Here is a 21924-nt window from a genome sequence, read left to right as displayed (position 1 = left end):
TCAAACCGAATGTGGATGTTGTTACGATAAGGGTCACTTTTCTTCACTGACATCCAATGCTGTTTGGTAATTGAGATATTTGAAGCGTTAAAAGTACACTCACAACACTTCATTCAATGATCATTCGGATTCTTTGATAATGGTACTTCACCGAATCCTATGACACTAAGAGTTTTCGTGTATCTGATGTCTAGTCCAAAAGTGTCACTAGGAGATGACATCCGATCATTTTCACAATTCTATCTTCACTTAAAATTAAAAAAAACTCAACCATCGTTGTTCATATCCAAGAGAAGAATTCCAAAACCATGAAGTTCTTGACTCGCTGTTATCGGTGAATATGACTTTTGACATCGTAGTCCAGCAATATAGGCCCGGTTGACGGAATGAGGTACTGGAGTGTTTTAGTCGTCTTTGTATTTATGTACTTGCTCGGATACAGAATTGTATGGTCGATCGACATCAGAATGCCGAACTATAAACCCTCAATTTAAAATCCATCCTAGTGTCCAGTAATAAACTAAGGTCACCAGACCGTCAAAAGGCATTAACATGTAGCTATATATTTGTGACAAAGACGCAACCGATCGCTGGATTAAGACAAAGACGCAATGAATATATCAGATATTGGTTGGTTTATGTTTCTATAAGACAAGTGTTACACTCAAGTAAAGATCCCATTGTTTAATGTTATCTGATTAAATTCCTATCCATATATGTATACATATGTATACCTATTATAGGGGCTTCCAAACTTAATTTTATGTTATACCATGCTAACTGTTTAGTTTGCTAACATACTGTTAAAAGATTATACGTTAATGGTTTTGAATGAAATCATGTATGCATCTTGGATGCTCTCTTTGAAATTACTACCTATCTATGGTAGATCGTGTAAGACTGGTTGCTATCAATCGCTCTCCAACCACAACCAAATAATACTTCCTTCAATGGCCAATCAAGGGGCTTATAGACTCTTTCAAACGAAAATCAAGGTTGTCACGGAACAAGCCGACAACAGACGAGATATGCCATGGCCTATTTATCATTTGGCAGTTGTCATACAAGGTAATAGGCTATTAATAGACTTTTAAAGTGCACCGAATCACATACATTTCACAATCCAAAGATCACACTAGTTCTGTAGTATGTAGAACACACATAGAGATCTCACTGCAAGGTACTAAATTTTAGAGTAAAAACATAAGGAGTTCCGAATGCGGTGGTGTTTCGAATCTAGAGTCCATCTAGAGTCCTTGTGTGTTACAAGATACTATTTCACTTTTCTGTGTAAGTTTATAAAAACTTCAAACATTCAAACGAGACTATATGCAACGTTAATTGTTTACATTTAACAGTAGAAAACTTGAAAAAAGTGAATTGACCTATAAATATGAATAATGTAATTACTAGTTTGATGTAATTACTAAAGTTTGATGTAATTACTACAGTTTAATATAATTACTATAGTTTAATGAACTTACTACAATATAATGTAATTGCCACAGAATAAGGAATAATGTAACTACCACAGAATATGGAATAATGTAATTATTACATCATAATCCAGTTATTATAGCGTTATGTTAATACAATAGTATATCGTAAATACTACAGAACAAAAATATGTTACTACATTAAATCATTAATATTGCAGTATAATGTAATTAATACAGTATAATGTAATTAATACATTTTATTGTAATTACTACATTATAATGTTATTGCTACAGTATATAGTAAATACTACAGAACACAAAAAGATGTTTCTACATTAAATCATTAATCTTACAGTATAATGTAATTACTAGAGTAAAATCAAAATACTACAGTTTAATGTTAACATTACAGAAAAAATGTAATAAAAACATTATATGCTAAATCATCATTACATACTATAGCTGTGGTTCCCATCAGGGTGCTGTTTTTAATCTGCATTTTTGGTCTTACTTACATAATGTACATATGTATTTCTATTCCATGGGTGCTACTTGATGCATGTTGTGAAAAGCTGTGTTTAAGTTGTAGGCGATGTCGTATATTTAAATTCACGAACATTTATAATTTGCTTTAATTATCAAGATAAAACTAATCCGATTGACCTGCGATCTAGTCAACATTATTCAGTTAAAACCGTTTTCTAGTGAATACAACTATACCACCACCATTAATCATGTTGACCCCCAATATAAATAATCACAAATCTGGTTGACCACGTTCCCATTAACACTTATCTGTTGAACCACGATTTAGTCACCATTAACCCGACAGAACCGCAATTTATACCAGTGAAATATCAAAAATTATTCATTCTATAAAAGTGATATTTAAAATATCATATTTATCACTAGTGAAAAATATCACTTTTACTGATTTGACCAATCAAATTAATGATGAGAAAATACCAAAATAATTGACCAATCAGAAAGCCCGACATATATCTCAGCACCTGGACAGGGGGGACTACATTTTTTGTTTACAAATTATCGCTGTAGGCCTAGTTAGCATACTGGGTAGGTTTTTCGTTGATAAAAAATGTAATAAACAGAATATCTAACAGTGTCTTCAGTAATACCAAATATATATATTTCACTCGTGTGGCTAATATTTAGATATTTTTCACGAGTGCGCAGCACGAGTGAAAAATATCAAAATATTAGCCCCACTCGTGAAATATATTTGGTATTACTGAAAACACTGTTAGATATCCTCTATATATTCACCATTAATTAGGTTAACAGACAATCTAGTCTCTTTCAATATGGTTGACCCGCGATATAGCCACCGCTAATCTGGTGACTGGCGATGTAGTCACTTCTGATTTCGTTGACCCACTTTCTAGTGAACACTAGTATACAACCATCTTTAGTCATGTTGATCTGCTATACATTCATCATTAATCTGTTTGAACCAGTATCTAGTCACCAGATATATTATTTCCCTTATATTCAGTCACCAATAATGTCGCTCTTCCAATATCTAGTGTACAATGATGCCGCCATTAATTTATGTTACCTAACGCAACATATATGGCAAAAAACTCTTTTTTTATGAGATACTCCCATACAGCTAAAGAAAAGCCCTTTTATCAATCTACAACTTGTCCTAAGTAATTATATTTTTGATCAAAAGACTGGATTGCTATACATTGATACTCCCCAATTAAATGAACAAAATGATAGATTTAAATGCCTGAGAAGGGCAGAGCGATACGATTTGGCTATTGCTATTTCCTAACGATAAAATCTTTATTTAAATGTCACACAAAATGTAGAATTCCTACAGGGCACCTGATGATCATCAAAAGGTTAGAGTTTGGAAAACAAGACACTCTACTGTTGAGTCGAAGGAGTAGAGGATTACCAAGTAATATATCAAATACTTGTCATACTTACTAAAGTTATACAGATACACCTAGTCATCTTAACATATCGCCTCATATATATATTATTGAACATATATAAAACACATAATGATCAGTCAATGTGGCGATTTCATTGAATTGAAATGCCATATTTGGAACCGAAATATAAAAAAAGGGGGGGGGGGGGGGTTAAAATATACATCAATATATATGTCTAACTAGTATAACTAGTACAAGCCCAAGTTTCATCAACGTTCCTAAACGTCCCTAGCTTAAAATTTCCCTATGAAAGCATAACATATTTAAGGAAAGTTCCTTAACAAAATGTTTCCCTCTTCGATGCAATGATGATTTCCTTTAACACATTTAGGATGAAAGGATTTTCATGATTTAAGATACATTGGTGCATCTGAAAAAATTGTCATCCTGAATTTCATAGAATGAGAGGTAACATATTGTAACACTTAAAGAAAGGTCAGGAGGTTACCTCCGAAAGTAACGACATTCTAAACGCCGAAGTATAAACTCCTGTTGTATAATATATCAACGAAAATTATCAAACGATAACACATATCACGCATCAACCAACTTACTTGTCAGTTTTAAGCTCGTACAGGCTTTAAATCACCTCCCTTTGCCAGACTTTTTTGTAGCTACCTTGACCTCAGCAAAATACCATCCCAACAAGGTTCTCTTCCATTTGCTAACATCTTATTTCTACAAGCTTAATTACTATCGTCTGGTGTAGTATATGGTCATGGTAATCAGCTGTGATTTTACAACCCTCGGCGAAGGGTTTGTATTGTCGACTGGATAATCAGATTGTTATTTTTGTATTGTTTAATGTAGACAAACATATCAGATTGGACAGCGGTCATTAAAGGGATGTGTCTGCCGCAAACATGCTATAGTATTACGTCACTTCCGTTAGAGTTAGACGGGAAGTATTTGAGCTAATTAACGCCCAAATAGCTCTCGGAGAACATGGTTCAGTAAATCGAGTAGCATTGGGTTTTGTGATAGAATTGGGTAGAAAATGATTATGTAAAGAGAACGCCGCCATTTACTGTGTCTCAATATCTATGATGACTCGAGTACAAACCAATAAAACCTTATATGAAAGGTGCCACAAGTGGTTACGGAAACGTTAATTCTATCAGACAAATGATCTGATATACTAGTTTTCATTGGTTCATGAAAATATTTATCTGCGTGAAATTTTGCAAATATTTTGCTCATAGTCTGATATCGTGTATTCGCCTCCAATGCTTATAGCTATCAATAACGCTATATTGTGAAAATTAGGCTTTATTTCTGTCATATATGTTTTTAGATTCGCTATGATTTGTGATATTTTGTCCTGACGCAATGGTATATTTTGGCTGTTGAAGTTGTGTTGAACTTGTGTGTTGACGCTGTGGTATATTTTGTCCTGGTGTGTTGACGCTGTAGTATATTTTCCTATGGTGTGTTGAAACAGGGTATATTTTGTTAAGGTGTGTTGACACAGAGTATACTTTGTCCTGGTGTGTTGACACTGGTATGTTTTGTCCTGGTGTGTTCACACTGTGGTATATTTCGTCCTGGTGTGTTGACATTGTGATATATTTTGTCCTGGTGTGTTGACACTGGTATATTTTGTCCTGGCGTGCTGACACTGTGGTATATTTTGTCCTGGTGTGCTGACACTGTGATATATTTTGTCCTGGTGTGTTGACACTGTGGTTTATTTTGTCCTGGCGTGCTGACGCTGTGGTATATTTTGTCCTGGTGTGTTCACACTGTGGTATATTTTGTCCTGGTGTGTTCACACTGTGATATATTTTGTCCTGGTGTGTTCACACTGGTATATTTTGTTCTGGTGTGCTGACGCTGTGGTACATTTTGTCCTGGTGTGCTGACACTGTGATATATTTTGTCCTGGTGTGTTCACACTGTGGTATATTTTGTCCTGGTGTGTTCACACTGTGATATATTTTGTCCTGGTGTGTTCACACTGTGATATATTTTGTCCTGGTGTGTTCACACTGTGGTATATCTTGTCCTGGTGTGCTGACACTGTGGTATATTTTGTCCTGGTGTGTTGACACTGGTATATTTTGTCCTGGTGTGTTGACACTGGTATATTTTGTCCTGGTGTGTTGACACTGGTATATTTTGTCCTGGTGTGCTGACGCTGTGGTATATTTCATCATAGAGTTTTCTGTACAGTATTTAAACTATGAAGGTATGATCACAGCTATGCAAAACAAAACAAAAATCATTATTTTATAATACTAGTAGATCATGCAATATGAAAGCACGCCTTCAGCTTCGTATAACAAAAAAACAACAAACAAAAACAAAAAAAAACAAAAAAAACCGCGATTTTATATAAAGAGGTTAAGCACTATATGATGGCGTGCCCTAAGCTTTGTATATAAAAAAAAGAATAACAACACGCGATTTTATATTAAGAGATTATACACCATGAATGTGTCCTCAACTATGTTTTACATGGAGGGACACACGATTTTACATTTAAAGATCACACACATCACGATATACATAAGACATCAAATAATCTACTAAGGGTATGTTTACATGGGTAAACACGGTGTAGACATACAATATAGATCACCTATCTCGTTGTTCTCACACGTATCCGTGACCTTGTAATATTAAACCAGTCTGGTAATTAGCTAGAGTGTTAGCTTGCGGTGTACAATATGAGACTGTTTTGTTACCTGATATGTATATATATGTGTATATGTTGAAGTACACATGTTGAAGAAATGCGATGAATTTTTATGGTTGCTGCTGTGCAAATTTATAGAGATTGGGGATATATCTATCGTACCTTTTCTGAAGGTTGATAGTACCGAGTCTGGGTTTGTTTGTTTTGTTTTGTTTTTTATTGTTTAACGTCCTATTTTCAGCTATGGTAACTAAAGGACGACCTGCCCTTTGTATGAGCCGCATCGGTGTTTTCAGAGGCATACATTCGTGTTTGCCTCCTTGTGCCGCAGTTTAATTACCATAGCTGCTAATCGGACGTTAAACAATTACAAACCGAACCTGGCCTTCTAGCGATAGCGATGAACTGATGCCGAGTTTATAGTAATACCTCACTGAACTTTGCCGACAACGGGCAAACTCGTCAACAACTGGTTAGCGTAAAGCCGGAATAGTATCTATTTTAGAGACTATATGACTACCTCCATGCAGTATATAATTCTATGTTGTTTGACTAATGGAATAAATTAATGGACAATTTTGTGCACAAAGGGGTCGAATTATCTTTCTTTGTTTTATTTTTTCTGTGTTGTACGATACACTGTCATGTATACAGTATAGATTTGAATCATACACTAAATAATGTCAATCAAACAGAAGCCATCCCTATTGAAAGAAGTGAAATACAACAGATGTATTATTTCTCCTATTTCCCTGACCATTTCTCGGAGGTCAAACACAAGAGAAATTGTACCATGGGTCATTGAGCGTAGAAACTGTCCAGAGGTAGAAATAAAATAATGATAATTGTAATACAGATGTCGTCGGAAAAAAAAACAGAAAACAAAAGTGTCAATAGTTTAACATAGGATTTTAAGCAGTACTTTCAGGACGTCACCAATATTGTTTTGAAATATAGTTTAATGTCTGTTTATATATATACATGCATACGTATGCATATAGTTCCATTTGCACTGCATTCTCACTATTTAACCTTACAAAACAAAAAGGAAAGTCATCAGGTCATAATTCACACAATTCCCATTGGTGTAGTGATAAGAAAAACAATTTTCATGACGTCGTCACTAAATAACGTTGATTTTCTGACGTCACTATGATAAAATATAGAAACCACAATTGATCGATGTAACTTGTAACAATTAACGAAATTATGTTGTATAAAACAAGAACATTCTTTTCTTAAAATGTTTAAATGATATTGATAATTTTGTTTTTGTTTTCACGAACTCTATTTTTTATCGGGAACGGTTGCATTTACTCGTGACGTCAAAAGAATAGGTCGCATTTACATCGCAAAATTTCAATTTGGAATTCGACAACATTGTTACAAGTTGAATTTAAGAAAAAATATAATAATTGCAGATCAGAACTAGAAAACAAAACAAGAAAAGTCTATAACTTTGTTGCGCTAATTGCGTGTAATGGCTCGGTGGTCAGAGGCACTGACGTGTACGATGGGCTCGGATTTCCATCCGGAATTGCTCCATCAGCTTTGTCACTAGTTTCCTAAAAAGGAGACAGAGAAGAAATATTTAAGTTACATTTTCTCTTTGTTCTATTTCTCTTTGCTACGTAACATAAGGCAAACTTAACACATGTATGCGACAATAGCTAGGTGCATATATTTTTTCTATAAAACAAAAACAAGGTCTTTCTACGCTGAGCACATATCGATAAAACTGGGTCATCCCTATAATTAGTTAATCTTTTCTTTCACTGCATTCAAAAACTTCACTTTAGCAATATAATATTAGAAGGTAGATACTGACCAACTGATCAAGGTCTGAATTACAATGCATGCATAATGGTAACATAAAATGCTTACGTCATCACTTTGTGTGTGGTTTACTCCACAGCGTAGTCGTTTCCGAATGAATGAAGGGATACAGCAACAGAGAAGGTCATATGGCGGGATGACTAGCGATGGGTCGACAGGCCTGGGGGCTTTCAAGGTAATTAATAAAATCAAATAAGAATAAAGCATAATTACAACTGCACTAAAATGTAGTCAATATATGATTTAAAAACAAACTAGAACATCCTACAAGTCAAGGATATTACATATGAATTCATATTTTTTATTGTTTATCAAAAGGATATATTTAAAATGAATTGAGAAATAAAGTTTAAATGATGACAATGGTCATTCTCCTGTCTGGTGAATCAAATGAGTATTTCCCATCCTTACCTTGTAGACGACTGACCAGGGATCCAACAACAATTACTATAAGGATCCCAACGACCCCGAGCCATTTATAGGACAACGAATACAACAAGTCCAGTCCATGTCTGTAATGATTGCAACGTTCTGGTGTATTTTACCTTTGTAACTATTATTCCATGAATTATTCTTCAACATTAATATCAGTTTCTACATATTAATTATCCCGTTGATTCATTGACAACTGACTAGTGTATATAAGACGGTTTAATGTCCTGTATTAACTCCACAATGTGCCCAAAATGACTGACTAATTACCCTGCTCTACAATCCACCTTGATTCCCACTATGTAGCCATGATGAACGACTAATGCCCTTCTCTACAATCCATCCTGATTCCCTCTATGTAGCCATGATGAACGACTAATACCCTTGCTCTCCAATCCACCTTGATTCAAGTTATGTAGCTATGATGAACAACTAATACCCTTGCTCTACAATCCATCCTGATTCCCTCTATGTAGTCATGATGAACAACTAATACCCTGATCGGCAATCCCACAACACCGTACAATAAACACAAATAGGGGGGAAATAACATGTGATTAACATGGTAGTAGGAGTTGTGTTAACCAGATTCAGCCTACAGCCATAGAAAAGGGGCATAACTGCAATAAAAATTAGGCGGATCCAACAAAAAATAGGATTAGGTGCACACCTACAGTGTGTGATGACTGAACCCATTGAGCTTTAGGAAGTTTTGATGAAAATTACTGACACAGACAAATAGGCCACCTGATGCCACCATACAAATCAACTTTGTACGGGGGTATAATTCCAAGCTCACTACATTGTAATATTTTTACATACGGTTCAGCTACTGTCTGTATGTTGTTATCGCCTAAGTACATCGTATAATTGGCCTGGACATCAAACAGATCTGTAGAGTTAGGGAATACACATCGTTCAACAGAGGCTGGAGTAAGCTGAGGCGCGACTCGAACCCCGGACGAAGTGTACTGCCCAAATGATATCCACCCAACAAACAAAATGCTAACCGTACCTCCAACTAAAGCACCCTGTGGTTTGAAATAAATACATACGTTAATCAGGTTATCATTAACCAAGAACCATACGACTATAAAAAGGGAATAGTTCTTTGATCAAACAGAATTAGACATAAAAAAAGAAAAGATTTAATGATAAAAAGTGAAAATCTAATAAGACTTCCTCAGTTCCAAGTTTCTGAGACTTTCTTCAATTAATGGAATCTACTGGTATTTATAACTCTGAGTAGAGATTGTCAATTTCACAGCGATTCTCAGCATTATTGCTGTGTGTGTTTTTGTTGGAAACTAGTAATAGCAAATGTAAGTCACCTACCGTTGTATTTGCCCATGGAATCAACCACCCTAACATGAAAACGCCACATACTCCTCCTACAAGGCTTGATTCAGTCGTGTCTATTATCTGACCATTAATATAATTATAGTTAACATCACCAATTACTGTCGTAATCCTTTGTATAATATTTGTAGAATTTGTATCCATGTGTCAATTCATATTGTGATCCAAGTCTTTTTATCGCTTCATGGATATTTATTATTATCTATTATCTAAAAAATACTATATAATATAACTATCCGAATAATATATAATATTTGTAGAATTCGTATCCATGTATAAATAAATTATCATGCAGATGTTCATCGCATTGACGATTTGTTACTATGATGATGAGGGAATATTGAGCTATTAATTAATACAACATCGAAACACCCCTTTGTAAGGATGTCGGCCTGGCGCAGTGATGATGGTATTTCTAGGTAGGCGATATTTTCTTTCAAAACCTAGATTAAGCCAAACAATATTGTGATTTGTATTATCATCTATCGATTATGTTATCATGTATATGAAAAGAAAATTACCGAGGTCCGTGCTAAGGCAAATCACCTGCAAAGTTTAAAGGAAGTCAAACGTATGCAAATTAACACTTGAACTTCACATTAAGAGCAGAAAAGATGTCACCGAATACACACCTGAGATACCGGACCTGTCAAACCGGACACCAGAAATGCCACAGCAATGCTTATTACTCCAAACAGTACCACTGTAAGTATAATCAAACAAAGAGAATAGCGTTAATTTCACAGAATCATGTGTAATATTAGATTGTCCTTATTTGGTTTGGTTTGTTTTTGTTGAACGTCCTATCAACAGCCATGGTCATTTAAGGACGTGCCAGGTTTTGGAGGTGGAGGAAAGCCGGAGTACCCGGAGAAAAACACGGACGTGCGGTCAGTACCAGGCAACTTCCCCAATTAGGTTTCGAACTCGCCACCCAGAGGTGGGGGGCTAGTGATAAAGTATCGGGACACTTAAATCACCGCGGCCCCAGATTGTCCTTTTACTGTTTACATTTGTACATGATTTATAATGCGTTATGCACAGGCTTACTTCTTTACGAAATTTGTTTGTTCAATGCCTCTTCATTATGATAACTTTACTAGAACACTGCCCTGCAGGTAGGGCGTAAGAATTGTACCTGCTGCCCCCATTGCATGATCGTAAGAGGCGACTAAATGGGATCTTATCTTTTCTCTTCTTTCTTAACAACTTTCTTCTTCCTAACGTCACACTTGACAATGCCTCATTTTTTGGCCTTTTGTTGAGCGTTCGCCGCTGTGAGGAAGGCGTTGGGTTCTGTCCCCTAGCCGAGACATACCAAAGTCTTTAAAAATGGTAGTTGCTACTCCTGCATAGCGCTCAGCATATTTGGAGTGGGACGACTGCTTTGCCCGTTGTCAGTATAATGTGACCGGGTGGGGTGTCCTGCTGGGTGTCTTCGGCAGTATGCTTCAGTGAGGTAGCACTATAAATCGGCAAAAGTACCGGCCTATCACAAGGAGACTTAACACGAACATACCGCAGCCTCCCAAAACAAGCATGTCGCACGCACGGGAGGCCGTCCTTAAATGACCTTAGCTGTTAATAGGACGTTAAACTAAATAAACCAAACCAAACCAATTACTAGAACAGGCCAAACACAGTGTAAATAAACAGTAATATAACATCTGTCTCTTCAACGTGGTCAGTTACAAGACTTTGATTTAAACATTTTGCGGCTTTCTCTGAGGTCAGTCATTAGGGAAACAGTAACAACTGACCTCTTTCAATCGCCCGTTATTCTAACACTTAGTTTATTAAGGGGATATGTGAAGCAGAATGCACAAATACCAATTCCGTCGCTGATAGTGTTATCACTCCCCTATTCTGGCTTTTGATTTAGCTTATGATTGATATTGTATTGTGATTACGTATATTTAAGTTATACTTGGTGTGTTAAAACCTTCGAAGACGAAGACTCTCAGTCTCCAACTATGATTAAAATGAATGTACAACTGCTATAAAATTAACACTGAATGCATGATGTCTATTTGTTACAACTTTACATAGAGAAATATCTTACTATATATTCTAGACTGTTTATTGTTTTACCTGAAGATTGCGTGATAAATGTTGCTCGTCTGTCCGACATCGGGTTTGTGTGAGGTTTGACAACATCCTCCCAAAATATGGCGGAGATGCTGCATAGCAAGGACGACATTGTGCTGTGTAGGCCGCGTTCAGGAGAAATAAAACATATTGTTACTATAATAAGTATTGATCTGTTATTGTTGAATTAGCTGTTGATTAACTACATGTAGCTATTGTTTAACCACAGGTAGCTAGAACTATAGGGAATATCTACAAATTGAATATCGAATCTGAGTTTATATGGTAAACCGTGGCGTACGATTTCAATAGAACATAAGTAGATGATTTTTTGTGAAAATTATTTTTAGACTGTGGTATGGAATTCTAACTTGTATAGAACATCTTTTTAATAAGCAAAGCTAATAAGTTAAACTTCAAAGACGCTTGGAAGAGTGACGTCTTAACTAAATAAGTAAAGTCAGGCCACACTTACCTCAGAGACGCGCTGAAAAGTGATGCCAGGAAGAGACCGGGAAGACAAGGTGTGTCCGCAAATATATCAGTTACCATTTTAGCAATCAGCTTCAAATGAAAATAGTTAGCTACAGACACTTCAACATCAGCTATTTACCTCGATCTTCACTTACAATGTAAATAGCAGGGGCAACCTACAACTAAGCTACATGATTAGCGTGATGATTTCAGTTTCCCAATTATTCTCTAGATAGTATTACCATTGCTTCACCTACCTCTGTTTGCATATCAATAACTCTTTCGCTATTGTATTGGTAGTTTATGTTGTTGGTACGGGATTAAACACTTATTGGAAGGTTATACATCTCCTGGACTCAATTGGCAATGATTTATTTGACATTCCTGCGTCAAAACAAGAGTAATGTCATGCAAGTTAACCACTCAGTAACAAGTATGATATATTATATAAGTACCTGATTAGGATTTGTGACTTGATTTGCCACTAATGGATCACACCCCTGGTGGTCAAAATATGCAAACATCACAGCTCCCTCAATGGCGACAATTAATGACGTTAATAGATATAAGAACGCTGCCATTAGAAACATTCTAAAAAATATAATAACAAATTAAATAAAAATCAAATCAAATTAAGTAAATCAAAATCAATAAAAAAGTTACTTGTTATCGTAGTCCTATCAAAATATAAATGCCATTCAGGAGGATGCCGATTTGACGATCAGTGAATTCATTTAAGTGACCTTCTTTTGTTAAGACCAGGGGACAGAAACCGAAACGTTCATCACAGAGGCGAACGACAATGTGGGGGAGTGTCTAGGCAGACAATTGAAAAAAAAAAGACAAGAAAAGTTTGAGACCGTTATGCCTTGAGTACACCTTATTTACATATTTACAGGAAGAAAGAACTAAAACGCATCAGAATAGCTGAAGCGCATATGCGTTTTTCATGGAGTGTGCTAGCCTTTTCGTATCAATTCTAGTTACCGAAAATTAAAGGGACATTCCGTCGTTTGAATAAAGTGTATGTCGTGAAAATGAAACTTAATGGGAAATGTGTGTTAAGAAGTAAAAGTTATAATCTTTACATTAAATACGACCGTTTTACTCTCAAGGGAAAAGGAAGTGCTTCAAGTATCAAATCATAAAAATTCTCAATTAGACCCGAAGTATCACTTAAGATCGCAAAGGCAGACGGTATTTGTATACGAAACGTCATTTTTCTGTGTATTTCGGCGTAACTTCCATTAATGGAAGGCACAACAAGTGCAATCAATGATTGCGAAAGCTCACCGGCGACAGCAATCACACTATGCATTCATTTTTTTGTGTAAATAAAGAATGAAGTGTAGTAAGGGACGATAACTCGTTATCGTTCATTACGGAACGTAATGATAGTATGAGCTAATTCGCGATTTTTGCCGGCTATTGTAGTAATTTGGGAGCGGAAAAAATGGCAAATACAATTTTGATGGTCTTTTGAACCATTGTAAAACTCGGCTCGATCTATAGGTCTGGATGTATCTGGTATCCCTGTGGAAATTCGTATTTATTAGATATTTTGGGTCAAACATGCCAAAATCGTCACTTTGACCGGTAGCTTCTGTTTAATCGGTCCTTAAAAATCAGCGTTTCAATCCAAAAATCTGAAACTCCAAACATAGCAAGTAGAGATAGTTCTGAGAGAAAAGGGTATCTTTAGTTTTTCTATGTCTTCCATAGAACGGCCACAATAGGGTTTTGAAAAAGGGTCGTATTTTTCGAGATATTACGAATGTTACGTCACGAGTCACCTAAATATCCAATCAGTAGGCCCGGATGCATTCACCTTCCTATTAAATCTTCTGCCCAAACGGGAAAACCCACAATCTATTTTTGATTTGGTTCTGTGGTTCATAGAAGCCCTGATTTTGACATCATAATGATATGCATGACATTTTTTTTTAATCTTTGATGGTATATGTAATTATTTATCGATTAGAATACCGCGAGTACATCTGTTACTAAGATGAACTTAGGGTTGATTGTTTGCTTGTTTTATCATCACGTGTATATATTGCAATCATGATCGTTTTGAGGCTGGGTCTCCTTATAGTAGTGGGTGACTGCCTCACTGAACAACAACACACGAGAGACCGTAACGTATGCTTGGATATATGCCAATTGATGTCTCATAATCAATTAATGTGTCATATTCCAGAAAACTGAAGAATTGTGAAAATTATTACAGTGGTCACCCCTAAACCTTCCATTTCCTCGCGCCAGTATTATTATTTAAACGCAATTGAGAGTTTTAAATGTCGCGCGAATAAATTAAGTGCAAGTGAGGAAATTAAGTGAAAGTGATGAAAATAAGAGCAAGTGAAGCTATTAATGCTAAAGGAAAGGAAATAAAGGTTTTGGGGGTTACCAGTGTTATAAGATAACCAATAATCTATTTAGTCCCCCACTAAAAACAAATTGACACAAATGTTCTTCAAGGTCATGGGGTTTGCAACTGATCTTTTATTTTCCGATCGGTCAGCCAAGATGACCGCCACAGACTTATTTGCCTCTGACTGGTGAAAATTTAGATATTGTTTGATTTCGATTACCATTGGTATATGGTATATATTGGTATTAGGGGACTGCAAATTCCATTGCATGGGTATCATTGCCATATCAAGGCTTCTGATTAATCGAAGTTTAGACAATGGATTTGGATGCAAAATGGTAAATAGGGGAATTCGAATTCAACCACATGGGATTCATTGCCATAGCAACCACATGGAGGAATTCAATTGGTCAAATTTTAGATGCAAATTCAACCTCACGGATGTTCTTGCCATAGAACCACGCTGAGGCTTCTTATTGGTCGAAATATTGACATTGAACGATTTTGATGTAAACCAGGACTCGTGCATGGAACCTCTGAACTCAAGACGGCCATTTCTGTATCATCCTCAGCATTTATTTTTATATGTCTTTCGTGCTCAACCAGAGTTATCTTCCCTAACTACACTTCATTCTTTCTGTGACACTCCTTTAGGTGTCACCCCACTAGTATAAGCATGTCATTTTGGAATTGTACGTCACATAATATCGTTCCTAGACCTCTAATGGATGTATATACACGCTTTCCAAAACTTACCCCCAAAATCTATAAAGAGGGTTTATGTGCCAAAAAATTTAAGTCAACTAAATGGTGAAATGCCCCCAAAAATCACATTTTTATCTGCATGATTTTGCCATAACACAAAGTATAAACCAAATCAAAAGGGTGTTGTGAGGTGTATATTTTTGGACTTAGCAGCTTTCCAAAAACTGATCTCAAAAACTTTAAAGTGGAGTTTGGTGTTAAAAGGTTAAGTCCACAAAATGGTAAAATACGAAAAAATCACATTTTGTTTCTGCATGATTTTGCCATAACATTACTCCTAGACCTCTAATAAATGTATAAACCAAATTAGATGGGTGTGGGGTGTATACTGTTGGTTACTCGTAACCGGTGAGCTAAAAACTCATATAATCCTCATTCGGGTATAGATCTTATCAATTGAAATTTTGCACGTTTCCGATGTACGAACGAAGGAATGCCCCTTTAACAGATACAACTTTCTCGGGGTTAATGTAACAAAATAAAAGAACTTCTTCGCTCGAGGAGACGTTGAACTCCAAAGGGCAAAATACTAGGTATGGGAAACAAGCCTTACCTTTGAGCAGATTTGACAGTAGGCGTTGCAGTAATACGTTGATAAACTGGCTGTCGAAACGGCATAGTAAGTTCTATAAATGCACATCCAAATATGAGGCTCCAAAATGAATGGCGGGTAGTTGGATCTGGGTCGAAACTACAAAACACAATAACAAATAGATGTGCTTTTTTTCACCATGAACAACTATATTCGGTCACATAGCTCAATTCTCATTTTTCTTATTTAGTATGCTTCTCATACAATCACTGCCTAAAATGGCAACTCTTGGTATATCCCTATATCTAAAAATGAAATGACCTTGAGTGTATTGATGCAACACCTTCTTATCCATGGATACTTCACTAAATTTGTCTGAATCCTTTGAGTAGTTCTGGAGTAGTAGTCTTTTGAGCATTGGAATAAGATTTTAACATAAATGTAGGCCAATTCAGTAGACTACATGAAACAAGTAAACTCCGGGAACAGGTTCAACCATAATACGTTTTACTCTATCACATTCCGTGCTGAAAAACATGGGGACTGTGACCTTTGAACTATACAAAGTTCATGCAGTGGTACACAGATTACTATGCAAAACGAGAAATTACACCATCCTACATCGGGAAGGAATACTTCCTCATGTACAGACTGTATACACTATGCGATTGTCGGTGTGATAGGTTTTATCACGCTAGTTCAACGCATCCCTGTATTCTGAAAGTTTTATCAGGAAGCTTCCGCAAGCTGACATCCGCAAACGAGGAAGTCCCAACTTTCATTAGGTTTGTTGCTACTGCGCCTGTAACCAGTCGACTTTGAAACTGACTTTGGCCGTAGTAACCTGTTGCAGACATATTATCTACACATTTAAAAGCACGAGGAGTTCTTATGAAATGGATTACTGCAGGATCTACTTATAAGCCTCGAGGCATTTGGAAGGAGAGAATCAAAAACATCGTAATAGACTTGACAAGGTACGTGTATCATTTATTAAAATTGACTCTTATGAGTGTTCTCTTTTTTTTCTTTTTTTTTTTGAAAAAAAAGAGTTCATATTCATTGATTTTAATATTGACATGAATTTCGGGGGATATAAACACTTCTAAATATGTTAATCAAATAAAATTAGTAACATACATCGTTGCATATATAATAACACTGTCTAGCTGTTGGGTTGATTGAGATAACAATATCATATTAAGGATTTATATTTTTTATACTCTAACAGATAAATATATCATGCAGATAAGCATGATGACCACCACGGAGAATGAGCGGCTGTCTTTACTCCTGTCCACATACCTGGAGAGGCGGTTTACTGGGACAGAGGAGAGTTTGAACATCCATAGGAAAACAATAGCATTACGTGAATATTTGAACAGCAATGAACATTTTGATAAAATCTTCTCTGGAAGCTATGGGGAAGGATGTTTTCAATTGGGTTCAGACCAGGATGCAATGTTAGTTTTCAAGTCTGTGTCAGTACTATACCCTGATCAGAGTATTTCTCAAAACCTGGAACATAAGACCGTTCTGTACATAAGACAGGCAAACTGTCGCCCTGGTTTTGTTCACTTACAGATTGGTCATCTAAAACACCCATTAAACAAAATCTTTTCTGACTCAATAGTTAGAATTGGGAGTTCTTTGTTTATTTCGAGTGATATATTCAGAGAGGGATTGGTTACTTCTCTTAATTCTGAAACTAATTACACGGGTCTGAAATTTGAATCCAATGGACCCAGTACTACATTACAAGGAGGTGACATTGTCAGTTGTTTTCCGTGTAGCTGTTGGCCAAAAGAAGCAAATGAATGGATTACACGTACACGTTTGTATGGATGGCCGCACCAATCTCTGATAGAAAAGATTGTAAACAGTGGATGCCATATTGTTCCAGTTGGAGATAAATGTTCTGAAGATACATTGTTACAATGGAGAATCTCATTTGCACTACCAGAAAGATCTTTAGTTCATTCCTTTAGTTACATTCAAGTCAAAGTGTACACACTGCTGAAATATTTCTTAAAACTAATAAAAGAAGCATTGTAAGAAACCATTGGTGACGACGACATCTTGTGCTCCTACTTCTTAAAAACAATTTTGTTTCATGCGATAGAGAATACAAGCCAAATGTTCTGGCAGGACAAAAACTTATTTTACTGTTTTTGGTTTTGCTTCAACATTCTGATTGCGTGGGTCAGGGCAGGATTCTGTCCCCATTACTTTATCCCAGCCAACAACTTGTTCAAGAGGAAAGTACATGGACAGAATCAGCAAATACTGCTGGACCTTTTGGACAACTACTGTTGCTTGAAATGGATGTGCCTCTCGGTAGGAAACTTCCACAAACCTACAATATGGGAAAACCTGTGCGACACCTCCATACAAGCTCAGCTTGAACGACCAATGACTGAAAAAGCCAATCTTATGTATCAAGACATTACAGCTCTTCATTTTATGTCTCCTTCATTTTTCCCATCCGGAACCATCAAGAAGGCATTTAACTTATTGTATAAATCAAAGTCAGATTTTGAGGAGGTTTACGCGTACCACATCACCATGTGTAGCATCAGACGGTTTGCATCAGAAATGATCTATGAAGATCTGAGTGAAAATGGGGCTAATCCAGGCAACAAGGCCAGGTATCGGAGACTGAGAAAATGCAAGTACTGGGTGACCCGCAGTGCTTCAATGGGAACAGAGGTGTTGCATTTAGCAACGTTTCATTTTCTGATGGGAAATTTCAGTAAATGCCTAGAGATGAGTCGACAAGTAATACATCTAGCATCATGCTACGGAACTGGCTCTCAAGTTAATAGAGTACAACAAACAGTGTACCGAAACCAGCATTATCAACCTGGTGGTCACGCATTAGAGAGACTCGAGAAAATTTGCAATAACTGCATTCAGTTTTGTTGCGGGAGTATGCATCTCCCTCATCTCTGTCTAGAATTGTCGAAGAAAAACATAGAATTGTTAATTCCACCTCTACCATATGTTCTGTTCCTGAACTTCCTTTGTTGTCATGAGCTTGGAGACTCCAGAGGACGTGAAGAAGCATTATATCACTTGATAAAGGTCCAGTATGATGAGGAGCAAGGGGGATGCAAGTACTGGATAGTTCACACACTCCTGGGGATCTGTTATCAAACACTTGGGGACTTTCAGAGAGCCATCAGGGCTTATTGGGAGTCAGCACAATCAGGAACCCCTTCCTTTGAGTGGAATACTGCCATTGACAGGATAGCCATAGTGTATCTGTGTATGTATGTCTCAAAGAGGTCTGTCAGAGGATAACTGTAGTGTATGTTCATCGTTGGTGCGTTGTGGACAATCAATGATTGTTATTGCCACCGGGGGTTGGGTGTAGCAGAGTGAGTATGTATGTATGTATGTATGTATGTATGTATGTATGTATGTATGTATGTATGTATGTATGTATGTATGTATGTATGTATGTATGTATGTATGTATGTATGTATGTATGTATGTATGTATGTATGTATGTATGTATGTATGTATGTATGTATGTATGTATGTATGTATGTATGTATGTATGTATGTATGTATGTATGTATGTATGTATGTATGTATGTATGTATGTATGTATGTATGTATGTATGTATGTATGTATGTATGTATGTATGTATGTATGTATGTATGTATGTATGTATGTATGTATGTATGTATGTATGTATGTATGTATGTATGTATGTATGTATGTATGTATGTATGTATGTATGTATGTATGTATGTATGTATGTATGTATGTATGTATTCATGTATGTCTAAAGGGGGTATAAAAGATGCATGCATGTATGTATGTATGAAAAGAAGTCTGACAGAGGATAGTTGTGGTTTACGTCTCAAAGAAGTAGCTATGGTGTACGTCAAACAGAAGTCTTCTAGAGGACAGCCCACCATGTATGTTTGTCTCAGAAGTCAGACAGGATAGCTGTCGTGCATCTATATATGTATTTCTCATAGAGATATGACGGAGGCTAGTCGTGATGTAGATCTATGTATGTCTCATAAAATATTGTTCTGGGGTAGCTCTGTATGCAGGTCTCATAGAGGTCTGTGGTGAGATTATAGCTGTGATATTTATTTGTTTATGGATAAAAGAAGCGTGTCAATATTACAGAGACATAGTTAATAGAATCCGTCATTCTGCTGATGGAGCATGTTTAATTCATCCGCAATGGAACAAGTTGTATGTTAATGCATTATATATATATTTGGAAAAGGAAAATCCCATAAGACTTTCCCCCTTGAATCATTTTTTAAATACTGGAGTTATCTCCTTTGAATCACTGAAGGATTTTGTAACACAACGGAGTTATCGCCTTTGAATCACTCCAATGATTTGTAATATCCTGGAGTTTTTTCCATTGAATCACTCAAGGGTTTGTAATATACATTTGTTATCTCCCTCGAGTCACTTTATGGTTTTGTAATATACCGGAGTTTTCTCCCTTGAATCACTCAAGCGTTTTGAAATATACTGAAGTTAACTCCAGGATTTTACAATATATTTGAGTTATCTCTCATAAATCACTTTAAGGTTTTGTGATATGAATGATTCGTCTCCCTTCAATCTCTCCAATGTTTTGCAATATACTGGAGGGACCTACCTTGAATCATGCATTGTGTAATATACTGGAGAGACCTACCTTGAATCACGCATTGTGTAATATACTGGAGTTATCTCCCTTGAATCAATGTATTGGAGTAGCCTTCCTTGAATTATTTATCGACTTTGTAACATACACGTGTTTTCTGCATATTATCACTAAAGTGTTTAGTAAAGAGTTGAACTTATAACTCAAATAATGTGTGAAATAATATCAATGTAATTGATTGTCACACGTTCCATTAAGATTTGGATCAAGGACACAATCATGATTCTTATCTCAGATTTACACGAACTACAAAGATGAAAGATAATGAGTTTAATCAACGTAATCAAAATCTAGATGGGCATTTTCACTACGTTACATGAGAATCTAACGACATCGCATAAGGGGTCAAGTCAGGATAGCCTTTTTGATTAACCAGTCAATTATTACTTACAGGATATTGGAAATGAATGTTGTATGTGCAAAATAGCATGAGTAGAGTGCATAGCGTGAATACTATGTCAGTCTGTCAAGTTATTACGTCCAACGAAGCATATAGCTATATACATGCTGAACCGAATAGTTAGCTTCAGATGCGTGATGTGACGAATGGGTGAGATAGATGACATCGGAAAATTGGTAATTCGACCTGAAAGTGAAATATTGAAATAACAAAGGTCACCAGAACGTGACCCCTTATACTGATTGATTGACTGATGAATGGGGCTTAACGTCCTTGTTCCGGTTATAACCGAGCCTAGGACACCAACATTATGAGTCAATCCTCATGAAAAATGACATCAGACGTATACGTGTCGGCACTTTCCGTAAACGAGAAAATACTTTCTCGTTTACGGAAAGTGCCGACGGTTCCCGATTGACGTCAATCAGACGTATACGTCAATCGGGAACCGTCGGCACTTTCCGTAAACGAGAAAGTATTTTCTCGTTTACGGAAAGTGCCGACGGTTCCCGATTGACGTATACGTGACCTTTTTGCCACCATTTGCTTTGTTGTAGAAACAAAATAAATAGAAACATTTTCTATGCCTTTCTGTATTGTTTTTTTCGATATCTGGAAGGCGTAGACAGCATGCAAGTGAGAAAAAAAATTAAAAAATTAAAAACAACAACAAAATGCGGTTATCATTATAATCATTTGTTGATCACATACATTGTACAGGGAAGTTATTCCCCCTATATATTTGACAAGTTGCTCTGCTGTTTTGCTTGTGTCACAGACCAGCATGCCTCTGATAAGCGATCACAGGGGGTATAATTCTTACCAGCTGTACTCAAACGCAGGTCTGACATTGGATTGGAAATATTTCTCTAGGGAGATAGCATCTGATGAGTGTTTCACATTCCATGATAACAAAAACATTAGTACAAGCATCT

The 21924-nt window shown here is 36.3% G+C and overlaps 2 protein-coding genes across 2 annotated transcripts; both read right to left on the bottom strand.

The window, feature by feature from the left end:
- Positions 1-7052: 7052 nt before the first annotated feature.
- Positions 7053-9385, bottom strand: LOC117341932. The gene is made up of 4 exons (XM_033903808.1): positions 9132-9385; positions 8289-8389; positions 7926-8044; positions 7053-7606 (listed from the first exon to the last, which is right to left on the bottom strand). Exons 1-4 carry the CDS (start codon positions 9170-9172, stop codon positions 7493-7495), a joined length of 375 nt encoding a protein of 124 aa, XP_033759699.1. The 5' UTR covers positions 9173-9385; the 3' UTR covers positions 7053-7492.
- A 582-nt stretch (positions 9386-9967) lies between these two features.
- On the bottom strand, positions 9968-12809 carry LOC117341931 (sodium-coupled monocarboxylate transporter 1-like). The gene is made up of 4 exons (XM_033903807.1): positions 12686-12809; positions 12232-12320; positions 11760-11872; positions 9968-10371 (listed from the first exon to the last, which is right to left on the bottom strand). Exons 1-4 carry the CDS (start codon positions 12752-12754, stop codon positions 10286-10288), a joined length of 357 nt encoding a protein of 118 aa, XP_033759698.1. The 5' UTR covers positions 12755-12809; the 3' UTR covers positions 9968-10285.
- Between the last annotated feature and the right edge of the window lie 9115 nt (positions 12810-21924).

The sequence above is a fragment of the Pecten maximus genome, chromosome 14, assembly GCF_902652985.1.
Source record: "Pecten maximus chromosome 14, xPecMax1.1, whole genome shotgun sequence".
NCBI lineage: Eukaryota > Metazoa > Mollusca > Bivalvia > Pectinida > Pectinidae > Pecten > Pecten maximus.
The sequence above is the reverse complement of the archived record's forward strand: the minus strand, read 5'-3'. Positions and strand labels throughout refer to the sequence as shown.